At 45.1% G+C, this 26,581-nt stretch overlaps 1 protein-coding gene across 1 annotated transcript in view; it reads left to right on the top strand.

The window, feature by feature from the left end:
* stpg2 (sperm-tail PG-rich repeat containing 2) overlaps positions 1-26,581 on the top strand; it is a 74,131-nt gene that overhangs the window by 7,994 nt on the left and 39,556 nt on the right. Inside the window, exons 7-10 of the mRNA XM_055918712.1 lie at positions 6,039-6,146; positions 17,408-17,567; positions 18,003-18,160; positions 18,398-18,490. Coding sequence (XP_055774687.1) covers positions 6,039-6,146; positions 17,408-17,567; positions 18,003-18,160; positions 18,398-18,490 — 519 coding nt within the window. The remainder of the gene's footprint in view (positions 1-6,038; positions 6,147-17,407; positions 17,568-18,002; positions 18,161-18,397; positions 18,491-26,581) is intronic.

Raw genomic sequence — 26,581 nt, 5'->3', positions numbered from 1 at the left:
TCCGGCTCTGGCTCTGGCTCTGGCCCTGGCTCTGTCTCTGGCTCTGTCTCTGGCTCTGGCTCTGGCTCTGGCTCTGGCTCTGGCTCTGGCTCTGGCTCTCCTCTCCTTTCCTTTCCCTATCTGTGTCTTCCTCCCCTCCTCTTTTCTCTTCTCCCCTCTCCTTTCCTTTCCTTTCCCTATCTGTGTCTTCCTCCCCTCCCCTTTTCTCCCCTCCTCTTTTCTCTTCTCTCCTTTCCTTTGCTTTCCCTATCTGTGTCTTCCTCCCCTCCCCCTTTCTCCCCTCCCCTCCTCTTTTCTCTTCTCTCCTCTCCTTTACTTTGCTTTCCCTATCTGTGTCTTCCTCCCCTCCCCCTTTCTCCCCTCCCCTCCTCTTTTCTCTTCTCTTCTCCCCTCTCCTTTACTTTGCTTTCCCTATCTGTGTCTTCCTCCCCTCCCCCTTTCTCCCCTCCCCTCCTCTTTTCTCTTCTCTTCTCCCCTCTCCTTTACTTTGCTTTCCCTATCTGTGTCTTCCTCCCCTCCCCCTTTCTCCCCTCCCCTCCTCTTTTCTCTTCTCTCCTCTCCTTTCCTTTGCTTTCCCTATCTGTGTCTTCCCCCCCTCCCCTTTTCTCCCCTCCCCTCCTCTCTTCTCTTCTCTTCTCCCCTCTCCTTTACTTTGCTTTCCCTATCCGTGTTTCTTCCTCCCCTCTTCTCTCCTCCCTTCTCCTTTCCTCCCCTCTCCTCTCCCCCCCTCTCCTCTCCTCTCATTTTCTCTCCTCTCCTCTCATTGCCTCTTTTATCCTTTCCCCATGTCTTTCCCATGAAATGCTTATTGCATGCGTGACACTGTAGTGTTCTATTTTCAGCTTCCTGTCCCAGTTATATCATGTACCACTAGAGGGCATTCAAGCTTCACATTTGGACGGACCTTGTGCACTACCTGCTAATACAATGTTCCAGGGTGAAGTTTCTCCAAGGTCTAGGAACAGCTTCCCTCCCTGAATCCTAACATTAAGCATTAGTGTGGTACATTTAAAACTGACCCAAGATCATCATCTAGGGGCAACTTCAATCTACTCTGTGACCTGCAAATGAACTTGAATGCACAAATGTGGTATAGATGTTGGTAGCTTGGTAATGATGCTTGATGGTGTTAAAATAGGCTGGAGGAATTACATGTGGCATACTTATTAAAGGTTGTATAGATGTTGGTAGCTTGATAATGATGCTTGATGGTGTTAAAATAGACTGGAGGAATTACATCTGACATACTTATTAAAGGTGGTATAGATGTTGGTAGCTTGATAATGATCCTTGATGGTGTTCAAATAGACTGGAGGAATTACATCTGACATACTTATTAAAGGTGGTATAGATGTTGGTAGCTTGATAATGATGCTTGATGGTGTTCAAATAGACTGGAGGAATTACATGTGACACACTTATTAAAGGGGTGTTTGACTTTTATACCTCCCTTTATTTCCGGGAGGAAGGCTACTGAAATGATACCTTCAACTGTTTATTAAATCTTTACATGTTTATTACAACTTTACACATTTGTATATACATATGTATAATATGTATATTATATTACAGTTAAAGAACACAGAAACGACAATAGAATTAGTACATCCAAGACAGAACAAACAGTCCAAGTTGATTCCGTCTGTTTTGGAACTGTATATTTCAGACCACTGTGTTTTGCGGTGAGGGGAGGTGCGGTCAGACTGGGGCGTGTGTGTGGCTGCCCCACGATGTGTGTCCCCTGGTGGTGTCTGGGCTTCCATCCGTCATCATTAGAGAGGGACTGGCACGGCACCACCCCCCCCCTGGCAGATGGATAATCATTAGTACGGACACACACCATGGACACCTAAGGAATTACTCAATTCAGTTGAAGTCACTGAATTCAGAATTCAGATTTGAAATAAAGTAGCTTCTCCTTTTCAGTTTATCAGGTCTATTATTGAATTGGAATTTCAGTTTACTTTCTGAATTTACGGACTTCGATTGGAATTGGACCCCAACCCTTCACTGTATACTGTCATTTCCATTTCAATTCAGTCAATTCATCAATGGGAAAATTCACTAATGCTTTTCAAGGAGAAGGGAATAAAATGGCATTGAAATTGTAGTTCCTGAATTGACTGAATTGAAATGGGACAGACCCCAGCCCTGGTACCTGGATACCTACATACCTCCGTAGTCTACGAAGACCTCTCCGTAGGTCTACCAATGCCCATGGTTGCATCCCAAATGACAACCAGTTCCTTTTATAGTCTCACTAATGACCAGAGCCCATAGGACCCATACACAGGAGGGTGTAGGATTGGATGTGCTGGCTGGAGGTATTCTGCTGTGAAATGTATGCAGTGGCAGTCTTCAGTTGACCTCTAAAGAGTTTGCAGCAGACGTCTATAAACAGAAGCTGCACATACAGCGACCACATTCATTCTCCCAGACATCATTATTCCTCACCGCTTCCAATGTGTTTGCCCACCAAAGAGGTGTGTGTGTGTGTGTGTGTGTGTGTGTGTGCGTGCGTGTGTGTGTGTGTGTGCATGTGTGTGTGCGCGCGCTGTGTTTATATGTCTGTGTGTGTGTTTATATGTGTGTGTGTGTTTATATGTGTGTGTGTGTGTGTGTGCTTGCTTAGTGTACACATTTTCCTCAGGGTATGTTTTCTTACTTTGTGTGCAGCTTGGTTTCTCAGTGTGTGTGTTTATATGTGTGTTTTTGTGTGTCCATGTATCTAACATCACTCTTGACTCTAATGGTCTCTACATCATGCAGCAGTGTGGAGGACATGTGGGACTCTAATGGTCTCTACATCATGCAGCAGTGTGGAGGACATGTGGGACTCTAATGGTCTCTACATCATGCAGCAGTGTGGAGGACATGTGGGACTCTAATGGTCTCTACATCATGCAGCAGTGTGGAGGACATGTGGGACTCTAATGGTCTCTACATCATGCAGCAGTGTGGAGGACATGTGGGACTCTAATGGTCTCTACATCATGCAGCAGTGTGGAGGACATGTGGGACTCTAATGGTCTCTACATCATGCAGCAGTGTGGAGGACATGTGGGACTCTAATGGTCTCTACATCATGCAGCAGTGTGGAGGACATGTGGGACTCTAATGGTCTCTACATCATGCAGCAGTGTGGAGGACATGTGGGACTCTAATGGTCTCTACATCATGCAGCAGTGTGGAGGACATGTGGGACTCTAATGGTCTCTACATCATGCAGCAGTGTGGAGAACATGTGGGACTCTAATGGTCTCTACATCATGCAGCAGTGTGGAGGACATGTGGGACTCTAATGGTCTCTATATCATGCAGCAGTGTGGAGGACATGTGGGACTCTAATGGTCTCTACATCATGCAGCAGTGTGGAGGACATGTGGGACTCTAATGGTCTCTACATCATGCAGCAGTGTGGAGGACATGTGGGACTCTAATGGTCTCTACATCATGCAGCAGTGTGGAGGACATGTGGGACTCTAATGATCTCTACATCATGCAGCAGTGTGTGGAGGACATGTGGGACTCTAATGGTCTCTATATCATGCAGCAGTGTGGAGGACATGTGGGACTCTAATGGTCTCGACATCATGCAGCAGTGTGGAGGACATGTGGGACTCTAATGGTCTCTACATCATGCAGCAGTGTGGAGGACATGTGGGACTCTAATGGTCTCGACATCATGCAGCAGTGTGGAGAACATGTGGGACTCTAATGGTCTCTATATCATGCAGCAGTGTGGAGGACATGTGGGACTCTAATGGTCTCGACATCATGCAGCAGTGTGGAGGACATGTGGGACTCTAATGGTCTCTACATCATGCAGCAGTGTGGAGGACATGTGGGACTCTAATGGTCTCGACATCATGCAGCAGTGTGGAGGACATGTGGGACTCTAATGGTCTCGACATCATGCAGCAGTGTGGAGGACATGTGGGACTCTAATGGTCTCTACATCATGCAGCAGTGTGGAGGACATGTGGGACTCTAATGGTCTCTACATCATGCAGCAGTGTGGAGGACATGTGGGACTCTAATGGTCTCTACATCATGCAGCAGTGTGTGGAGGACATGTGGGACTCTAATGGTCTCTACATCATGCAGCAGTGTGGAGGACATGTGGGACTCTAATGGTCTCTACATCATGCAGCAGTGTGTGGAGGACATGTGGGACTCTAATGGTCTCTACATCATGCAGCAGTGTGGAGGACATGTGGGACTCTAATGGTCTCTACATCATGCAGCAGTGTGGAGGACATGTGGGACTCTAATGGTCTCTACATCATGCAGCAGTGTGGAGGACATGTGGGACTCTAATGGTCTCTACATCATGCAGCAGTGTGGAGGACATGTGGGACTCTAATGGTCTCTACATCATGCAGCAGTGTGGAGGACATGTGGGACTCTAATGGTCTCTACATCATGCAGCAGTGTGGAGGACATGTGGGACTCTAATGGTCTCTACATCATGCAGCAGTGTGTGGAGGACATGTGGGACTCTAATGGTCCCAACATCATGCAGCAGGGTGGAGGACATGTGGGACTCTAATGGTCTCTACATCATGCAGCAGTGTGGAGGACATGTGGGACTCTAATGGTCTCTACATCATGCAGCAGTGTGGAGGACATGTGGGACTCTAATGGTCTCTACATCATGCAGCAGTGTGGAGGACATGTGGGACTCTAAAGGTCTCTACATCATGCAGCAGTGTGTGGAGGACATGTGGGACTCTAATGGTCTCTACATCATGCAGCAGTGTGGAGAACATGTGGGACTCTAATGGTCTCTACATCATGCAGCAGTGTGTGGAGGACATGTGGGACTGTAATGGTCTCTACATCATGCAGCAGTGTGGAGGACATGTGGGACTCTAATGGTCTCTACATCATGCAGCAGTGTGGAGGACATGTGGGACTCTAATGGTCTCTACATCATGCAGCAGTGTGGAGAACATGTGGGACTCTAATGGTCTCTACATCATGCAGCAGTGTGGAGAACATGTGGGACATGGCTCCTAGGGACGGTGAAAGGGCCACTATGGGGAGGACTTCAGTCTAAATGGCCCATTCCACTCCCCTCACTGCAACCCGGGTCTACATCCCAAATGGCATGTTATTCTCTAGATAGTGCACCGGGCCCTTTGGGATGCAGCCCTACTAATGTCTAATCAGAGGTAGGTTATTCTTCTTCTGACGTCCCTCGCTCAGTCTCCACCTCTGTAGTCCTCACCTCTGCAGTCCTCACCTCTGCAGTCCTCACCTCTGCAGTCCTCACCTCTGCAGTCCTCACCTCTGCAGTCCTCACCTCTGCAGTCCTCACCTCTGCAGTCCTCACCTCTGCAGTCCTCACCTCTGCAGTCCTCACCTCTGCAGTCCTCACCTCTGCAGTTCTCAGCTGGAAGGGCTCAGATGGCATCCAAAATCACCAAGCTGCTCTATCTTCCTCTCTCCCTCTCGGGATAAACCAATAACTCAATTCAATTCACTGGGCTTTATTGGCATGGGAAACATATGTTAACATTGCCAAAGCAAGTGAAGTAGATAATAAACAGAAGTGAAATAAACTATAAAAAATGAACAGTAAACATTACACTCACACAAGTTCCAAAAGAATAAAGACCTTAAAAATGTCATATTATGTATATATACAGTGTTGTAACAATGTGCAAATGGTTGAAGTACAAAAGGAAAAATAAACATAAATATGGGTTGTATTTACAATGGTGTTTGTTCTTCACTGGTTGCCCTTTTCTTGTGGCAACAGGTCACAAATCTTGCTGCTTTGATGGCACACTGGTATTTCACCCAATAGATATGGGAGTTTATCAATCTCTCTCTCTCTGTCTCTCTTTCTCTCTCTCTCTCTCTCTCTCTCTCTCTCTCTCTCTCTCTCTCTCTCTCTCCTCTCTCTTTTTCACTCACTCACTCACTCACTCACTCACTCACTCACTCACTCACTCACTCACTCACTCACTCACTCACTCACTCACTCACTCACTCACTCTGTCTCTCTGTCTCTGTCTGTCTGTCTGTAGGGAGTGCCAGGTCCAGGCCAGTATCACATCAGGAGTCAGTTTGAGAAGCCGAGCAGCCCGTACGGCAATCTACCTGTCTTCAGCCCTCCTTTCCTCTCTCAGGCGCAGGTACAGTAAATAAAACTCACCATCCTGAATCACAACACACCATCCTGAAAAACAGCACACCATCCTGAATCACAACACACCATCCTGAATCACAACACACCATCCTGAATCACAACACACCATCCTGAATCACAACAGACCATCCTGAATCACAACACACCATCCTGAATCACAACAGACCATCCTGAAACACAACAGACCTTCCTGAAAGACAACAGACTATTCTGAATCGTGACTGTAACTAAACTAAGGGTGGGTCCAAAATGGCAACCTAGGAGGGCCCTGGTCAAAAGTAGTGCACTATATAGGGAATAGGGTGCACTACTTTTGACCAGGGCTCCCATGGGAGAGCATGTGCAAGTGCATACTTTGAGAGAAGGGTGGAGAATGGGCACCGACTCAGCCATGGTTGCCACTTTGGCTTCCTGTGATGTGAAGCAGTCTGTCTCGGACAAGACACCATCGTAAGCCCTTTTGACCAGAGTCCTCTCTGTTTTAGGGACAGATGGAAGGTTATATTAGTGTACTATCTTAGGATCCATTGGAGTTCAACTCAGCTATAAGTATACAGTACAATTGACTATTTCATTTTCATTCAGGTTCAATCTACATCCTAAATGTATAGTGCACTTCCTCCGTCCCCCATCTCCCATCGATCCTCCAGGAGGCACAGAAAAGGCCATTCACCTTCCTCGTTGGTAGTTGCATGGTGAGGTACATCTCGGTTTCTGGAGCAAAAACCCTGTGCTACCCGGAGGCTACGTTGAAGGATATCACAGGGTTTATTCCGTGTGTCCAGCCAAGGGCTGCTGCTGCGTACTGCATTTGGGATTAAATCATATCAAAAGGGTAAATCAGAGAAAATGAAACAGGATTTTATTGAGCTGATCAACAGCCTGAAAGGCTCAGAAAAAGCAACCGATTATCTCGGGCCCCGTGCCGTCGCTGGGTGGCGGCTGTGAAATGTTCAGCAGGAATCTTAGCTCTTTATATCTGACTTAAAGACTACCGCCACTCTGTTGGCACAACTGTTATTAACAATTTCGACACTTTTTTGGAAACAAAAGAGGCTCTACAAAGATGGACACAAACCATCTAGGAGTCTGAACCCTCTTCATATTTCAAGGCTGCGTTAAATTAAGATATTGACTCAGAGACAGACCAAGCCAGGCTGCGTTAAGATATTGACTCAGAGACAGACCAAGGTAATACCTCCCATCCTCTCTAAGCGTTATCGTCGTACTGTTGTCTATACTGCCAGGGGTGTCGTCAGTTGTAATCTTGTACCAATTCATTTGAACTCCACTCTTAGATCTGCTACTGTTAGCTCAAAAGAGATGCCCACTGTGTTCTGCTCACCCAGTACTATTAGTTAAAACGTGAATCCCATAAACTTGAATACCGCCTCGGTTTTCACATCACGAAGAGAGCTTGGGCTGTTGCACGATAGCAACCAAAGCCCATGTAAGTCAGTTTATAACATTCCGTCATTGGTTACTCTGAGAGGTCCTCATATTGACATAGGCTGAGTTCTGAGGCCCTATGGTGCCAACCTTCTACTCTCTCCTCTACTACTAATAGGGAGAGACCAAATGGTGTAGTTCTATGCAATCTTATAGCCATACCAACTATATCGATATCAGACAGGGCCTGAAACCACCTATGGAACGTAGCTTGTTTGAGTTGGAGCCTCCATGTGAATAAAAGATTTGTAAAAGGACTTGGGTTGATGCATCTGAACATTAGGAGCTTACTTCCTAAACTGGATTACATCAAGATTATGGCGATACAGATGTATCCGGACATTCTGCTATTGGCTGATACTTAGATCTCTGGGGACATTCTGATATTAATATTGAGGGTTATGATGTGTTCAGAGCTGACAGACAGGGTAGAGGGGTTGGAGTGGCCGTTCTTATTGGAAATTATTTATCTGTCTCTTTACTGACATTTTTAAGCCTTTGTTTGAGGGAAAATGTATCCATAACTGTTATAAGGGTCTACTGTCCTCCCTCAGCTAACCTTTGTGCACTCTAGGAGTTAACTAGTTTGGTGTCTTCTTTAGTTTATATAATTATGATTGGGAAATGCAGGCTTCAGACAATCCAAAAATAAATGTGTAATGATCTAAACCTAACCCAGGTTATGACTACGCCTTCACGGCCCAACCCTAAATATCCTTCAAGGTCAACTCTGATTGATCTTATCTTAACTTAAGTATGTTTCTACTGGTGTCTTCGCCCAGGATATTAGTGACCATTGCCCAGTTGTTTGTGTTAGAAATGTGAGAATACACAATTCTAAACCTCGTGTCGTCACAAAGAGGAACTTTAAAAACTTCAGCAAAAAGGCTTTTTAACATGATCTTTATTTTAGTGATCTTGATTGTATTTCAGCTATCACAGAACCTGATTTAACTATCAGATTTTTTGCACATGTCTTTAATACTATTGTGGATAATCATGCTCCCTTCAAAGAATGAAGGGTTAAATGTAGATGGAATGCCTGCTACACTCCAGAATGATCAGAAGTAATTCATATAAGAGATGATGCTTGTGTCAAGGCCAGGAACACAGGCTTTGGCCCGGACTGGCAAGCTGTTAAACAACTGAGGAGTCATTGTGTTAGACAAATCAGAAAGGCTAAATCTGATTATTATGTAACCGCTCTTTCAGGTTGTAATGGGACCCGGCTAAATTCAGGAAAACTGTCAAATCCCTGAAGGGTTCTACTTCCTCCTCTCTGCCACAACAAATTCATTCAGACACTGACCTCATTATGGGAAAAAATGCCATTATTAATGCATTTAATGACCATTTTATTTCAGCGGGCTCTCTCTTTGCAATAACTTCTAAGGTTATACACAATGATACTGGGCTGGATGCTGATAGGGGGAAACTTTCTGAATGATCCGAGAAATGATAGTCAAAGCTTTTCTTTTAGGATATTTACAGAAAAATACATCCTGGATGCTTTGCTAGCAATAAACAACAAGAAATCCACAGGGGGCCGACCAATTGGATCCTGGTCTGCTTAAGTGTACCAGTGCCCATCATTGTTGGCTCAATAACCCACATTAGTTATTTATCATTGTTATCAGGAAATATTCCAAAAGTATGGAATTCAGCTCTTGTTCTGCCACTCCATAAGGACAGGGATAGTAGAGATCTTAATTATCGCCCCATTTCAAGGCTTCTTTGTCCAGCTAAGATTCTAGAATCCTTGGTAAATGTACAACTTTGCTCTTTTTTTATCTGAGAAATTTATTTAGAATGTCAACCAATCAGGGTTTAGTCCTGGGCATAGCACTAATACAGCTACCACTTTAGTAGTTAATGATCTTGTCAATGCTTTACACATTAAAAAGAAATGTGCTGCTTTGTTTGTGGACCAGTCAAAACTCTTGATACTGTTGATCACGCTATTTTATTGACTAAGTTGTCCTCGATAGGCCTGAGCTCTGACGCCTGTTCATGGTTTCATGATTATCTTAGTGACAGAACTCAGACCAGCGTGATTGAAGAGGTTAAGTATGAATTTCTTGACGTGCATAAAGGTGTATCACAGCAGTCGATTTTGGGATCTGGGCCCAGATTCACAAAACCTTCTTAAGAAGAAATGTCTTCTGAACTGCCATTTTTTCCTTAACTATAGACTTATGAAGAAATGTCTTCTTAACTGCCATTTTTTCCTTAACTATAGACTTATGAAGAAAGTTAAGCAAAGTTGCTATTCTTCAAAAAGGTTATTGCACATGTTCTTGCCTTATTTCTTATGTTTCTCCTTAAGCAAAAAGTTAAGAGGAAATTAGATTCTTGAAAATAAAGTTATTGGATTGCTTTCTTAATTCCAAGATGGCTAAAACCTCGTCTTAAACTCAAGGCAGTGAGAGAATAAACTGATGAAAGCAATTTAACATGTTTGATTAACTCACAAACTTCATCTCAAAGTTTCAGTATTGATTATTTTAAACCCAAGAACATGTTTTAGAACAGTAATCTCAGTATGAAATATGCTAACATGATTGCTATTGCTATAGCAAAGATGGCTAGCTAAATCGGTTGACTAGCAACAAACGTCTTAAGAAAACAGTTAAGAAATTCATAAGAAGATATTTCAGAAGTGCTTAAGAAAATCATAAAATCTTAAAATATTGTTGAGGAGTCTTATGACCTTCTTTTTTTTTCTTCTTAAGAAGCTTCTTAATTTTTGCATTATAAGTGTTTTGTGAATCTGGGCCAAGTTCTCTTGACAAATTGTAAACATCATCTATATGAGGATGATACTGTTATGTATGCTATTGTCCCGACTGTTGATCTGGCTGAGTCAAAACTACAGTCACATGTTATAGCTATGCATGAATCCCTTGCTGATTTAAAAATGGTGCTTAATACGGGCAAAACGAAATACATGTTGTTTTTAAACTCTCATAAGAATGTTTCAGATGAACTACATGTTGACTCATTAGATGGTTCTCCAATTGAACGTGTTCCGCATATAAATACCTAGGCATTTGGATTGATATGGACTTGACATTTAAAAACATATAGACGAGCTGGTTTAAGAAGATAACATTTAAAGTTGGCTTTTTCTACCGAAACAGATCATGCCTTTCTCTAAGCAGTAGGAAGTAGATTATTCAGTCAACCTTTTAATCTGTTCTTGATTATGGTGATATTATTTATCAAAGTGCAGCTGCTACCACTCTTAAACCTTTGGATGCCATCTACCATAATGCCCTTAGTTTTGTTACAGGGGACAGATTTGATACTCATCACTGTATCTTGTATCAAAAGGTTGGCTGGAATTCGCTAAAGACCCGTAGATCTCTACATTATTTTTGTTTACAAGGCCATAAATCATAAACTTCCCTCTTATCTAATTTATAGTATAGACACTCAGTTGCCTAACCCGTTCACAGGATTGGTTACCTTCTTGAGGTTCCTTGGGTCTCCACCGAGCTAGGTAAATTTAGTTTTAATGCACCGTATTGCTGGAACAAAATTCAAAATCCATTTCATCTTGATGTTCTGGTGCCGTTCGGGGCAGTTTAAAGTATTGATTGGGAAATTATTTGTGTAGGAATGTTACAGTTTTTCTGGGTGATTTGTGATGTTTTATTTGTACTTCCCATCACTGTGTTTTTGTATTTTAATATATATATATATATATATATATATATATATATATATATATATATATATATATATATATATATACAGTAACAGTCAAAAGTGTGTACCTACCTACTCATTCAAGGGTTTTTCTTTATTTTTACTATTTTCTACATTGTAGAATAATAGTGAAGACATCAAAACTATGAAATAACACATATGGAATCATCTAGTAACAAAAAATGTGTTAAACAAATCAAATATATTTTCTATTTTAGATTCAGTTGACTAGCTCATGATGCTGTTTGAGAGAATGCCAAGAGTGTGCAAAGCCGTCATTGAAGAATCTCAAATATATTTTAATTTGTTTAACACTTTTTTGGTTACTACATGATCCCATATGTGTTATTTCATATTTTTATTTTATTATTATTTTTTTTATTTTTTTTAACGTTTATTTAACTAGGCAAGTCAGTTAAAGAACAAATTCTTATTTTCAATGACATCCTAGGAACAGTGGGTTAACCTCTCTTGGGTACGTGAAACGTTAGCGTCCCACCTCTTCAGAAAACAAAACATATTTTACATAGGTTTAAAGATGAACTTCTTGTGAATCCAACCACAGTGTCAGATTTAAAAAATGCTTTACGGCAAAAGCATACCTTACGATTATTTGAGAACATAGCCCAGCTGACAAATCATTACAAACAGTAACCAGCTAAGTAGAAGAGTTACACAAGTCAGAAATAGAGATAAAATTAATCCCTTACCTTTGATGATCTTCATATGGTTGCACTCAGCAGACATTCATTTACTCATTTACTCATTCAGACTGCTCTTACTTCCTCATTTTTCAGAATACAAGCCTGAAACAATTTCTAAAGACGGTTGACATCTAGTGGAAGGCATAGGAATTGCAATTTTAGTCCTAAATCAATGGATACTCTAATGGCATTGAATAGAAAACTACAAAACCCCCCAAAAAACGACTTCCCGAATGGATTTTTCTCAGGTTTTTGCCTGCCAAATCAGTTCTGTTATACTCACAGACACTATTGTAACAGTTTTGGAAACTTTAGAGTGTTTTCTATCCAAATCTACCAGTGATATGCATTTCATATCTTCTGGGCCCGAGAAGCAGGCAGTTTCATTTGGGCATGCTTTTCATCCAAAATTCCAAATGCTGCCCCCTACCCTAAAGAAGATAACTGCCTTGTTCAGGAGCAGAACGACAGATTTTTACCTTGTCAGCTCGGGGATTTGATCTTGCAACCTTTCGGTTACAAATCCAACACTCTAACCACTAGACTACCTGCCGCCCGTTTCGATGTCTTCACTATTATTTTCCAATGTAAAAAAAAAAGTCAAAATAAAGAAAACTCCTTGAATGAGTAGGCGTGTCCAAACTTTTGACTGGTACTGTTTATACTGTATATTATGTGTATAATGTGTGTATTTATGTTGTATAGTACAGGGCACATTTGGAAAAGAGACCTAGGTCCTGTTAAAAATGTTAATATAAATATACTTATTTTGACCAGGCTCTGGTCTAAAGTAGTGCATTATATAGGGAATAGGGTGCCGTTCGGGATTTAGACCTCAGATTAATTCCTTGTTGGATTAGGAGGAGCTCAGATTGCTACAGCATTTCAGCAGAACTCTTTTTTGCGTCATGTGGATAGCTAGACTCAAAGAAACCCCTGACAGATGTCTTAATTAACACTCTATCAGCACACACACACACACACACACACACACACACACACACACACACACACACACACACACACACACACACACACACACACACACACACACACACACACACACACACACACACACACACACACACACACACACACACACACACACACACACACATCCCCCAATATACAATCCACTGGGGTACAAATCAGCTCCATCTGCATATAAAACACTTCTATAGTTTCTGATGCGAGACGGACGGGTTGGAGTTGACAGAAAGTCTTTCTGGACTCTACAGAGCGGGTGTAAGGGGGAGTTAGTGCGAGTTAGTGTGAGTTAACGGGAGTTAGTGCAAGTGAGTTAGTGAGAATTAATGGGAGTTAGTGCAAGTTAGTTAGCTGGGAGTTAGAGGGAGTTAGCAGGCATTAGCGGCTCTGACCTGGTTTCTCTGGCCCCACACTGCGTCAGCATACCGCTCTGCCCTGTGAAGTCGTCTCTCTAGGTCTCTCAGCTAGGACGCTCTGCCTCTGTGATCCTCGTCTTTCCGGCTCCGCACCACCCACGCCATCTGACACTCATACAGAAGAAGGAAGGGGAATGAGAGGAGCAGCTGGAGCCCACCCTCTCCTCTCCTCTCATCTCCTCTCCTTTGCTCTCCTCTACTCTCCTCTCCTCTGCTCTCCTCTACTCACCTCTCATCTCCTCTGCTCACCTCTCATCTCCTCTGCTCACCTCTCATCTCCTCTGCTCACCTCTCATCTCCTCTGCTCACCTCTCATCTCCTCTGCTCACCTCTCATTTCCTCTGCTCTCATCTCCTTTCCTCTCCTCTCCTCTGCTCTCCTCTACTCTCCTCCCCTTTGCTCACCTCTCATCTCCTCTGCTCTCATCTCCTCTTCTCACCTCTCCTCTCCTCTGCTCTCCTCTACTCTCCTCTCATCTCCTTTGCTCACTTCTCATCTCCTCTACTCTCCTCTGCTCTCCTCTACTCTCCTCTCATCTCCTTTGCTCACCTCTCATCTCCTCTACTCCTTTCATCTCCTTTGCTCACCTCTCATCTCCTCTGCTCACCTCTCATCTCCTCTACTCTCCTCTCATCTCCTCTACTCTCCTCTCATCTCCTTTGCTCACCTCTCATCTCCTCTGCTCACCTCTCATCTCCTCTGCTCACCTCTCGTCTCCTCTGCTCTCCTCTGCTCTCCTTTCATCTTCTCTGCTCTCATCTCCTTTCCTCTCCTCTGCTCTGCTCTCCTCTACTCTCCTCTCCTCTGCTTTCCTCTCCTCTCCTCTCATCTCCTCTGCTCTGCTCTCCTCTCATCTCCTCTGCTCTCCTCTCCTCTCATCTCATCTCCCCTGCTCATCTCTCATCTCCTCTGCTCTCCTCTCATCTCCTCTCCTCACCTCTTATCTCCTCTCCTCTGCTTTGCTCTGCTCTAATCTCCTTTCCTCTTCTCTCCTTTGCTCTCATCTCCTCTCCTCTGCTCTGCTCTTCTCTCCTCTCCTCTTCTCTCCTCTCATCTCCTCTCCTCTGCTCTCCTCTTTCTCCTTTCCTCTTCTCTTCTCTTCTCTTCTCTTCTCTTCTCTTCTCTTCTCCTCTCCTCTCTTCTCTTCTCATCTCCTCTCCTCTCCTCTCCTCTCCTCTCCTCTCCTCTCCTCTCCTCTCCTCTCCTCTCCTCTCCTCTCACCTCAGGAGCCCTGTATTGGTACTGTATACCTCAGCCTCAGTTTCCCCACATGAGTTAATGTAGCACTTTATACAATCTGGCATATTCAGCCTTGCTTGCGTCCTGACTGAACCCCCCGTACCTCCCTCTCTCCCTCCCCCTCCCCCTTGCCTCCCTCCCTCTGTAAGAGCTCCATAATAAGCATTAGTACTATGGCTGACTGTAAAACAACACATTTCACTGCACCTATATGGTGTATGTGACAATAAAACATTATTATTGTTTTTTTATACACATGCACTCTTTATAATCGATCCCCTCTTTTCGTGTATCACCTTCTATAAATGGGAATGTACGAATGGATCGGCAGTGTTTGGTGTGGAAGGAAGGCCTCTTAAACAATTGATTTAACCTAGCCATGTAGAAGTGTTCTCTAGAGGAAGACCTCTTCAAAAGCTGATTTAACCTAGCCATGTAGAAGTGTTCTCTAGAGGAAGACCTCTTCAAAAACTGATTTAACCTAGCCATGTAGAAGTGTTCTCTAGAGGAAGACCTCTTCAAAAACTGATTTAACCTAGCCATGTAGAAGTGTTCTCTAGAGGAAGACCTCTTCAAAAGCTGATTTAACCTAGCCATGTAGAAGTGTTCTCTAGAGGAAGACCTCTTCAAAAACTGATTTAACCTAGCCATGTAGAAGTGTTCTCTAGAGGAAAGGGGAGTGTCCTTGGTTAGTGGGGAGACCGGCTTCTCAGTCTACACACCTGCAGTTTTCAACGCCAAATCATCCTCCAAAGCTGAGAAGTGAGAGAGATATGAAGTCTGTTAAACAAGTGGACCTTTATTACTTCCTCAGTATGACCCTTGGTCTGTTTTGCTCGTCTTTCTATTCTGATCTGTGGTCAGGCGTGTAGTTACGGTAGATAGCAGATAATGATCTGTGGTCAGGCGTGTAGCTATGGTAGATAGCAGATAATGATCTGTGGTCAGGCGTGTAGTTACGGTAGATAGCAGATAATGATCTGTGGTCAGGCGTGTAGCTATGGTAGATAGCAGATAATGATCTGTGGTCAGGCGTGTAGTTATGGTAGATAGCAGATAATGATCTGTGGTCAGGCGTGTAGTTACGGTAGATAGCAGATAATGATCTGTGGTCAGGCGTGTAGTTACGGTAGATAGCAGATAATGATCTGTGGTCAGGCGTGTAGTTACGGTAGATAGCAGATAATGATCTGTGGTCAGGCGTGTAGTTACGGCAGATAGCAGATAATGATCTGTGGTCAGGCATGTAGTTACGGTAGATAGCAGATAATGATCTGTGGTCAGGCGTGTAGTTACGGTAGATAGCAGATAATGATCTGTGGTCAGGCGTGTAGTTACTGTAGATAGCAGATAATGATCTGTGGTCAGGCGTGTAGTTACTGTATATAGCAGATAATGATCTGTGGTCAGGCATGTAGTTACGGTAGATAGCAGATAATGATCTGTGGTCAGGCGTGTAGTTACTGTAGATAGCAGATAATGATCTGTGGTCAGGCGTGTAGTTACTGTAGATAGCAGATAATGATCTGTGGTCAGGCGTGTAGTTACTGTAGATAGCAGATAATGATCTGTGGTCAGGCGTGTAGTTACGGTAGATAGCAGATAATGATCTGTGGTCAGGCGTGTAGTTACGGTAGATAGCAGATAATGATCTGTGGTCAGGCGTGTAGTTACTGTAGATAGCAGGTAATGATCTGTGGTCAGGCGTGTAGTTACGGTAGATAGCAGATAATGATCTGTGGTCAGGCGTGTAGTTACGGTAGATAGCAGATAATGATCTGTGGTCAGGCGTGTAGTTACGGTAGATAGCGGATAATGATCTGTGGTCAGGCGTGTAGTTACTGTAGATAGCAGATAATGATCTGTGGTCAGGCGTGTAGTTACGGTAGATAGCAGATAATGATCTGTGGTCAGGCGTGTAGTTACGGTAGATAGCAGATAATGATCTGTGGTCAGGCGTGGAGTTACTGTAGATAGCAGATAATGATCTGTGGTCAGGCGTGTAGTTACTGTAGATAGCAGATAATGATCTGTGGTCAGGCGTGTAGTTACTGTAGATAGCAGATAATGATCTGTGGTCAGGCGTGTAGTTACGGTAGATAGCAGATAATGATCTGTGGTCAGGCGTGTAGTTACGGTAGATAGCAGATAATGATCTGTGGTCAGGCGTGTAGTTACTGTAGATAGCAGATAATGATCTGTGGTCAGGCGTGTAGTTACGGTAGATAGCAGATAATGATCTGTGGTCAGGCGTGTAGTTACGGTAGATAGCAGATAATGATCTGTGGTCAGGCGTGTAGTTACGGTAGATAGCAGATAATGATCTGTGGTCAGGCGTGTAGTTACGGTAGATAGCAGATAATGATCTGTGGTCAGGCGTGTAGTTACGGTAGATAGCAGATAATGATCTGTGGTCAGGCGTGTAGTTACGGTAGATAGCAGATAATGATCTGTGGTCAGGCATGTAGTTACGGTAGATAGCAGATAATGATCTGTGGTCAGGCGTGTAGTTACGGTAGATAGCAGATAATGATCTGTGGTCAGGCGTGTAGTTACGGTAGATAGCAGATAATGCAGGGAGCATTGTAGACAGGGCACCAGTCTGTTTGTGCCATCTAGCCACTCCTTTTCATGCCAAACATGAAGAGCTGAAACATACTGATACCCAGGATAGCAGCATTGTGAGTGGATGACATGACTGTTTGGTGTCCCCTGTCTGTCTGTCTGTCCCTCCTTCTCAGCGGTTCAGTCCTGTGAAGGAACTGGCTCCTCCTGTAGGTATGTACAATGACCCGCGCTGTGCTCTAGAGATCCTCAAGAAGACCACTGGAATGCAGAGAAATCCCTTTGGCCTGACTGCTGTTCGGTTCCTTCCTGACAACCGGAAACAGTCCACTCCAGGTGTGTCTGTGTTTGTGTATAATATATATCCACAACACACTCTGTCTCCCCCACACCTCTCAAACACTCCCCGTTACTCACATCGCTGACCCAGTGTGTGTTTATGTACTTAACGGCCGGGCGAATGTTTTATGGCTGATACATGGTGGCAGTACATCATCTGGAAATACTGCCATTTGCCAAGTGCATAAATGCCCGGCATAGATAGATGGTTAAAGGTAGTTTCAGTGATGACTGAAACGTCAGTCCGTGTGAAGTAGAGCTTTTATGTATTGTAGTGTTAGTGTGTGTACAGGGAGAGATTTAATGTATCAAGGTAGGCGCCGGGTAATCGAACAGTCATTCCCCCACATTTATCCATTTACTGCCTCTCTTACACAACACGTCAACACAGTCCCCACCCCCGCCTGTGTTAATGCTCTGCTCCCACCTCAGGTCCTGGTGCCTACAATATGTTTGAATATGGCCTGGCCCAGGACAGCATGAAAAAGGCTTACCTAGAGAGCACCAGGAAGGGAGGCTTCGGTTCGACAGCCCAACGCAGTCTCGTGTTCCACAACAATGACGAGGTCCCTGGGCCGGGCCAGTACAAGGTAGGACTTTTGCTCTCAGCACTGCTAGAAAGACAGGCCCATGATCTGATCTGTGGTGTGGTAGAACCATGGGGATTATTACAGAGCTCAGCAAACACTCTCATCTCCTGTGTGTGTGTGTGTGTGTGTGTGTGTGCGTGTGTGTGTGTGTGTGTGTGTGTGTGTGTGTGTGTGTGTGTGTGTGTGTGTGTGTGTGTGTGTGTGTGTGTGTGTGTGTGTGTGTGTGTGTGTGTCTAGGTGGAGAAGACGACAGAGGAGCTGTACAAGAAGCAGCACACAGCAGCATTCAAGTCGGCCACAGAACGACTGGCCATATCCCTGGTGGCTAAAGTAAGACTACGGGGCATTGATTCATCACACACACACACACACCACCAGCACGGACTCTGGACTCAGCTGTGATACAGCTGTTTAGAACAGGCATCAAGTCAGCATGTGAACTAAGGAGACTATCAAAAACATACAGTCAGAAAGCTTTCACAATAGATACTCCACCTTCCCTCAGAACGGCGTTCTCTAGTCTGCTAAGAAAGTTTCAACTATAAATGACCAACCTGTAAACACACACACACACACACACACACACACACACACACACACACACACACACACACACACACACACACACACACACACACACACACACACACACACACACACACACACACACACACACACACACACACACACACACACACTCATTCGCTGAAGGTCTGAGGCTCTGTGCTGCTGTTAGTGTGTGTGTGTGTGTGTGTGTGTGTGTGTGTGTGTGTGTGTGTGTGTGTGTGTGTGTGTATGTGTGCAGCAGTTCAGTGGGAGTAATAAGCCTGGGTTTAAGCTCTCCTCTCTAAATAGTGCATCTCAGCTGGCAGCATTTGTCCCAGGTTGTCCTGAAGCTCAGCCAGAGCACGCTGCTCCCTCTGTCAACACTGACAATTTATTCCACGCACAACGCCATCCCCATTCCCCCCCATATTGATCAATTCCGGACCATCATAAAACGAGACGTGTAATTAATTTCTCTCCCAGCAAGTTGCTTCTCTTATTAATCACCTTTAACAGCTGTATGTTGTGTCACAAATGGCACCCTATTCCCTGTGTAGTGCACTACTTTAGACCAGAGCCCTATGGCACCCTATTCCCTGTGTAGTGCACTACTTTAGACCAGAGCCCTATGGCACCCTTTCCCCTGTGTAGTGCACTACTTTAGACCAGAGCCCTATGGCACCCTTTCCCCTGTGTAGTGCACTACTTTAGACCAGAGCCCTATGGCACCCTATTCCCTGTGTAGTGCACTACTTTAGACCAGAGCCCTATGGCACCCTATTCCCTGTGTAGTGCACTACTTTAGACCAGAGCCCTATGGCACCCTTTCCCCTGTGTAGTGCACTACTTTAGACCAGAGCCCTATGGCACCCTTTCCCCTGTGTAGTTCACTACTTTTGACCAGACATTGTTAGCTAGCTGTAGTTTATGCATTCAGTACTAGATTAATTCTCTGATCCTTTGATTGGGTGGAAAACATGTCAGTCATGCTGCAATAGCTCTTATAGGCTGGAGGACATCCTCTGGAAGTTGTCATAATTACTGTGTAAGTCTATGGAAGGGGGTGAGAACCATGAGCCTCCTAGGATTTGTATTGAAGTCAATGTACCCAGAGGAGGACGGAAGCTAGCTGTCCTCCGGCTACACCATGGTGCTACTCTACAGAGTGTCGTTGAGGCTACTGTAGACCTTCTTTGCAAAATAGTGTGTTTTAATCAGTTATTTGGTGACTTATGATTATATTTAGTATAGTTTTATCTAAAAATTATAACTTTTTAAATGTTTACAATTACATTTTTTATTAAATTCACTGAGGAGGATGGTCCTCCCCTTCCTTCTCTGAGGAGCCTCTACGGTATGACTAGGGACAGTTTTATGTGGAAGTTTCTTTGACCGGTTTTTCCAGCATTATCCACTAGGTTTGCTGCAGGTAGAAAATAGTAATAAATGTTCTTTAATTGACACAAGCTGTCTCCAATCATTATATCTATCTATCTATCTATCTATCTATCTATCTATCTATCTATCTATCTATCTATCTATCTATCTATCAATGTCTGGTTGTACGTGAGTGTTTCAAGAGTGACTTTAATTTTGACAGGTCGTTGCAAAAGTTATATACAGTGCATTCGGAAAAGTATTCAGACCCCTTCACTTTTTCCACATTTTGTTACGGTACAGCCTTATTCTTAAATCAGACCCTTTACTCAGTACTATGTTACAACACCTTTGGCAGCGAATACAGCCTCGAGTCTTCTTGAGTATGATGCTACAAGCTTGGCACACCTGTATGTGGAGAGTTTCTCCCATTCTTCTCTGCAGATCCTCTCAAGCTACATCAGTTTGGATGGGGAGCGTTGCTGCACAGCTATTTTTAGGTCTCCCCAGAGATGTTCGATCGGGTTCAAGTCCGGGCTCTGGCTGGGCCACTCAAGGACATTCAGAGACTTGTCCCGAAGCCACTCCTGTGTTGTCTTGGATGTGTGCTTAGGGTCGTTGTCCTGTTGGAAGGTGATCCTTCACCCCAGTCTGAGGTCCTGAGTGCTCTGGAGCAGGTTTTAATCAAGATCTCTCTGTACTTTGCTCCGTTCATCTTTCCCTCGATCCGGACTAATCTCCCAGTCCCTGTCGATGAAAAACATCCCCACAGCATGATGCTGCCACCACCATGCTTCACCGTAGGGATGGTGCCAGGTTTCCTCCAGATGTGATGCTTGGCATTCCGGCCAAAGAGTTCAATCTTGGTTTCATCAGACAAGAGAATCTTGTTTCTCATGATCTGAGAGTCCTTTAGGTGCCTTTTGGCAAACTCATAGTGTGCTGTCATGTGCCTTTTACTGATGAGTGGCTTCCGTCTGGCCACTCTACCATAAAGGCCTGATTGGTGGAGTGCTGCAGAGATGGTTGCCCTTCTGGAAGGTTCTCCCATCTCCACAGAGGAACTCTGGAGCTCTGTCAGAGTGACCATCGGGTTCTTGGTCACCTCCCTGACCAAGGCCCTTGTCCCCCAATGCTCAGTTTGGCCTTCTCAAAACTTCTCAAAACTTGTCAAAACTTCTTCCATTTAAGAATGATAGAGGCCACTGTGTTCTTGGGGACCTTCAATGGGGACCTTGGGGACCCAGATCTGTGATTCGACACGATCCTGTCTCTGAGCTCTACAGACAATTCCTTCGACCTCATGGCTTGGTTTTTGCTTCAGAGATGCCCTGTCAACTGTGGGACCTTATATAGACAGGTGTGTACCTTTCCAAATCATTTCCAATCAATGGAATTTACCACAGGTGGACACCAATCAAGTTGTAGAAACATCTCAAGGATGATCAATGGAAATAGGATGCACCTGAGCTCAATTTCGAGTCTCATAGCAAAGGGTCTGAATACTTATGTAGATAAGGTATTTCTGTTTTAAATCTTTAATAAATTAGATAAAATTTCAAAAAATCAGCTTTTGATTTGTCATTGTGGGGTATTGTTTGAAGATTGATTAGGAAAGCATTTTAGGGGCGGTAGGTAGCCTAGTGGTTAGAGCAGGTAGCCTAGTGGTTAGAGCAGGTAGCCTAGTGGTTAGAGCAGGTAGCCTAGTGGTTAGAGCAGGTAGCCTAGTGGTTAGAGCAGGTAGCCTAGTAGTTAGAGCAGGTAGCCTAGTGGTTAGAGCAGGTAGCCTAGTGGTTAGAGCGTTGACCCCTAACCGAGAGGTTGCTAGATCGAATCCCTGAGCTGACAAGGTAAAGATCTGTCGTTCTGCACCTGAACAAGGTGTTCCTAGGCCGTCATTGTAAATAAGAATTTGTTCTTAACTGACTTGCCTAGTTAAATAAAGGTTAAATAAAAAATGTAAATAAAATAAAGCCAGGGAAAGGGTTGGTGTAGTGCAACAACCTTAAACCAACACCTAGTGAGCTCATCAAGAGGTTTGGACCTCTTGGCGTAAAGGTTAAGGTGTTGGCTTGACAGTCACTGGACCTGGGTTTGAGTCCCGGTCGGGTCACACATCAACAGTCATCCTACACCACGGCGCCATTCGTTTGGGGAATAAAAACATTTAATATTCCATCAAACAACATAATTTGCCGTTTAATCTCATAGCCAGTGTTTGACAATGAAGTCAAATGAAGGAGGATTTTATGTGATGACTATTTCTTCATTGTCAGAGAGCGTCCGTGATTATGATGAGACTGGCTCTTTTCCTGTTTACCATTTCTGTTCCCCTACCCCCCTGTTGTCTTCTCCTACCCCCCTGTTGTCTTCTCCTACCCCCCTGTTGTCTTCTCCTACCCCCCTGTTGTCTTCCCCTACCCCCCTGTTGTCTTCTCCTACCCCCCTATTGTCTTCTCCTATCCCCCTGTTGTCTTCTCCTACCCCCCTGTTGTCTTCTCCTACCCCCCTGTTGTCTTCTCCTACCCCCCTGTTGTCTTCTCCTACCCCCCTGTTGTCTTCTCCTACCCCCCTGTTGTCTTCTCCTACCCCCCTGTTGTCTTCCCCTACCCCCCTGTTGTCTTCCCCTACCCCCATGTTGTCTTCTCCTACCCCCCTGTTGTCTTCTCCTACCCCCCTGTTGTCTTCTCCTACCCCCCTGGTGTCTTCTCCTACCCCCCTGTTGTCTTCCCCTACCCCCCTGTTGTCTTCCCCTACCCCCCTGTTGTCTTCCCCTACCCCCCTGTTGTCTTCTCCTACCCCCCTGTTGTCTTCTCCTACCCCCCTGTTGTCTTCTCCTACCCCCCTGTTGTCTTCTCCTACCCCCCTGTTGTCTTCTCCTACCCCCCTGTTGTCTTCTCCTACCCCCCTGTTGTCTTCTCCTACCCCCCTGTTGTCTTCTCCTACCCCCCTGTTGTCTTCTCCTACCCCCCTGTTGTCTTCTCCTACCCCCCTGTTGTCTTCTCCTACCCCCTGTTGTCTTCTCCTATCCCCTGTTGTCTTCTCCTACCCCCCTGTTGTCTTCTCCTACCCCCCCTGTTGTCTTCTCCTACCCCCCTGTTGTCTTCTCCTACCCCCCTGTTGTCTTCTCCTACCCCCCTGTTGTCTTCTCCTACCCCCCTGTTGTCTTCTCCTACCCCCCCGTTGTCTTCCCCTACCCCCCTGTTGTCTTCTCCTACCCCCCTGTTGTCTTCTCCTACCCCCCTGTTGTCTTCTCCTACCCCCCTGTTGTCTTCCCCTACCCCCCTGTTGTCTTCTCCTACCCCCCTGTTGTCTTCTCCTACCCCCCTGTTGTCTTCTCCTACCCCTGTTGTCTTCCCCTACCCCCTGTTGTCTTCCCCTACCCCCCTGTTGTCCTCTCCTACCCTCCTGTTGTCTTCTCCTACCCTCCTGTTGTCTTCTCCTACCCCCCTGTTGTCTTCTCATACCCCCCTGTTGTCTTCTCCTACCCCCCTGTTGTCTTCTCCTACCCCCCTGTTGTCTTCTCCTACCCCCCTGTTGTCTTCCCCTACCCCCCTGTTGTCTTCCCCTACCCCCCTGTTGTCTTCTCCTACCCCCCTGTTGTCTTCTCCTACCCCCCTGTTGTCTTCTCCTACCCCCCTGTTGTCTTCCCCTACCCCCCTGTTGTCTTCTCCTACCCCCCTGTTGTCTTCTCCTACCCCCCTGTTGTCTTCTCCTACCCCCCTGTTGTCTTCTCCTACCCCCCTGTTGTCTTCCCCTACCCCCCTGTTGTCTTCTCCTACCCCCCTGTTGTCTTCTCCTACCCCCCTGTTGTCTTCTCCTACCCCCCTGTTGTCTTCCCCTACCCCCCTGTTGTCTTCTCCTACCCCCCTGTTGTCTTCCCCTACCCCCCTGTTGTCTTCCCCTACCCCCCTGTTGTCTTCCCCTACCCCCCTGTTGTCTTCTCCTACACACATGCGTGTGCTCACGCAGACACACACGCGCACGCAGACACACACGCGCACGCAGACACACACGCGCACACACGCGCACACACACACACACACACACACACACACACACACACACACACACACACACACACACACACACACACACACACACACACACACACACACACACACACACACACACACACACACACACACACACACACACACACGGTGGGTCTGAACAGATTCCTATGTGGAGCTGGATCTGAGAGAGTTGTAATAACGCCATGCTGGGCCTCCTTTATGGGCAGTTAATGAAAAACCCCGAGACGCCGCAGCAGTTAGCGCCGTGCTGCGGTTCTCCTTCCCCCTGTATCCCACAGCGATGGATATTAAAAGTGTCTAATCAGTGTATAATCAGGCCGCTTCTATCAAAGAAGGGACTATGTGATGTGGGGGAGAACAAAAAAGAGAAAAACCTCATCTCTTACTATCCCTTTCCTCTGTACTTCTTAAGCTTGAATTCAAAAGAGGTCAAACATGATTTATTTTTTTGCGAGACGGTTCGACTGTGCTTTGTGTAAAATGGAGATCCGTGCGCTGCTGCATAACACAGAAAAACAGGTCAGTGTTTTTCCACTTTCTGTATAATCCTTTTTCGATAACGCAATTCAGAAGGACTGTCCCTATTCTATTCTGTATTCTTCTTCTTCTTTAAATCATCATCCAAAGTCCTATATGGGTTCTGGTCAATAGCAGTGCACTGTATAGGGAATAGGGTTCTGGTCAATAGCAGTGCACTGTATAGGGAATAGGGTTCCGTTTGAGACGTATCTCTTTTCTTATTGGAGAAATGACAGAAATGATGGTATCACAAATGATAAGAAGCAACTGGGCTCAAATGAATGAAGAACCCTGTAGATAATGGCTCTGACCCCCAGACACAGAGGTTAGGGACTAGCCAGAGGGATAGTCCAATTTCATTTAGGGCTGATGCTTGCCCTTGGGCACAATTCTTTACATCTATAGATCAGTGATATTTCTTCCCTCACCTCACCCAGAGAAGAAAGCATTGTGTTTGAGCACTGAGCAGTGATTGCCAATATCATTCTGCTGTTGTGTAGCCATGTACAATCTGGAGCTGCGGGTATATTACAGAGAGCTGTACCTCACAGCATTACACCTTTCTACCAGCCGCCACCAAAGTAACCAGCTGAGAATATCATCCCTGTTGGTCAAAACACGGCTGCTAAAACTTTAATATCCGTTATGCATACGAGGAAGGAACGAAACGTACGTTTTGATGTTTCTTGTCAATCTAAGCGTTGTTATGGAAAGAGACAGAATATGAGGAGAACACGGGCCAGCTACTAATAGGTACTGACTAAGTCAAGGTTAAGTATATCAACGCTGTGGTGATGACAGGGAATGGAAAAATCATTTGTTCTCTGTCCCCTGCAACAGGCCCGTGAGCACGTAATCTATTCAATTAGAGTGGCCGGAAATAATTAGAAGTCTTGCTAAACATACATTTATTGAACAAGAGTTGCATCGATTTAATTACCGTTGTGCAGAGAAGCAAAACGAGCAATAGCAGATCCACCACAGAAGAAATTATGCCATTTGCCACACAGAGAGAGAGAGGAGAGAGAGAGTGAGTATGAGAGAGAGAGTGGGTATGAGAGCGAGGATAGAGAGAGAGTGTGGGTATTAGAGAGAGAGAGAGAGAGAGAGAGAGAGTGGGTATTAGCGAGAGAGAGAGAGTGAGAGTTCCCATGTGGGTATGAGAGAAAGGAGCGAGAGAGAGGGTATTAGAGAGAGAGTGGGTATGAGAAAGAGTGGGTATGAGAGAAAGGAGAGAGAGAGTGGGTATTAGAGAGAAAGAGAGAGAGTGGGTATGAGAGAGATATTGGGTGAGAGAAAAGAGAGAGAGTGGATATTAGAGAAAGGAGCAAGAGAGAGAGGGAGGGTATTAGAGAGAGAGAGAGAGAGTGTATTAGAGAGCGAGAGAGTGGGTATGAAAGAAAGGAGAGAGAGTGAGTGACTGTTATAGAGAGAGAGAGAGTTTTATAGAGAGAGACAGAAAGAGAGGGTATTAGAGAGAGAGAGAGAGATAGTTTGTGCATGCTTGCCTATGCTTACTGAACAGTATGTGTGTGTGTGTGTGTGTGTGTGTGTGTGTGTGTGTGTGTGTGTGTGTGTGTGTGTGTGTGTGTGTGTGTGTGTGTGTGTGTGTGTGTGTGTGTGTGTGTGTGTGTGTGTGTGTGTGTGTGTGTGTGTGTGTGTGTGTGTGTGTGTGTGTGCGTGCGTGCGTGTGCTTGCACACATTACAGTCTTGAAGTATTCAACTTGTAAAACAAATGCAACACGCTGCCTACATGCTGCCAGTGCTCGAGGCAACAGTTAGTCCTGAGAGGCATCTGCGTCCGTCTCTCAGCATGCTTCCCTTAGGGACAATTCCTTGTCCTTTAGACAGTATGCACCCGCTTCTCCATCTGGAAGTTTCATTCAAATCGTGCACGGGGGGGAGTTATCTTTTTTCAAAAACCTGAAACAGCTTTTTCCT

This window comes from Salvelinus fontinalis, chromosome 4 (genome assembly GCF_029448725.1).
Source record: "Salvelinus fontinalis isolate EN_2023a chromosome 4, ASM2944872v1, whole genome shotgun sequence".
Taxonomy (NCBI): domain Eukaryota; kingdom Metazoa; phylum Chordata; class Actinopteri; order Salmoniformes; family Salmonidae; genus Salvelinus; species Salvelinus fontinalis.
Note: the sequence above shows the minus strand (reverse complement) of the source record. Positions and strands in the feature narration are given on the sequence as shown.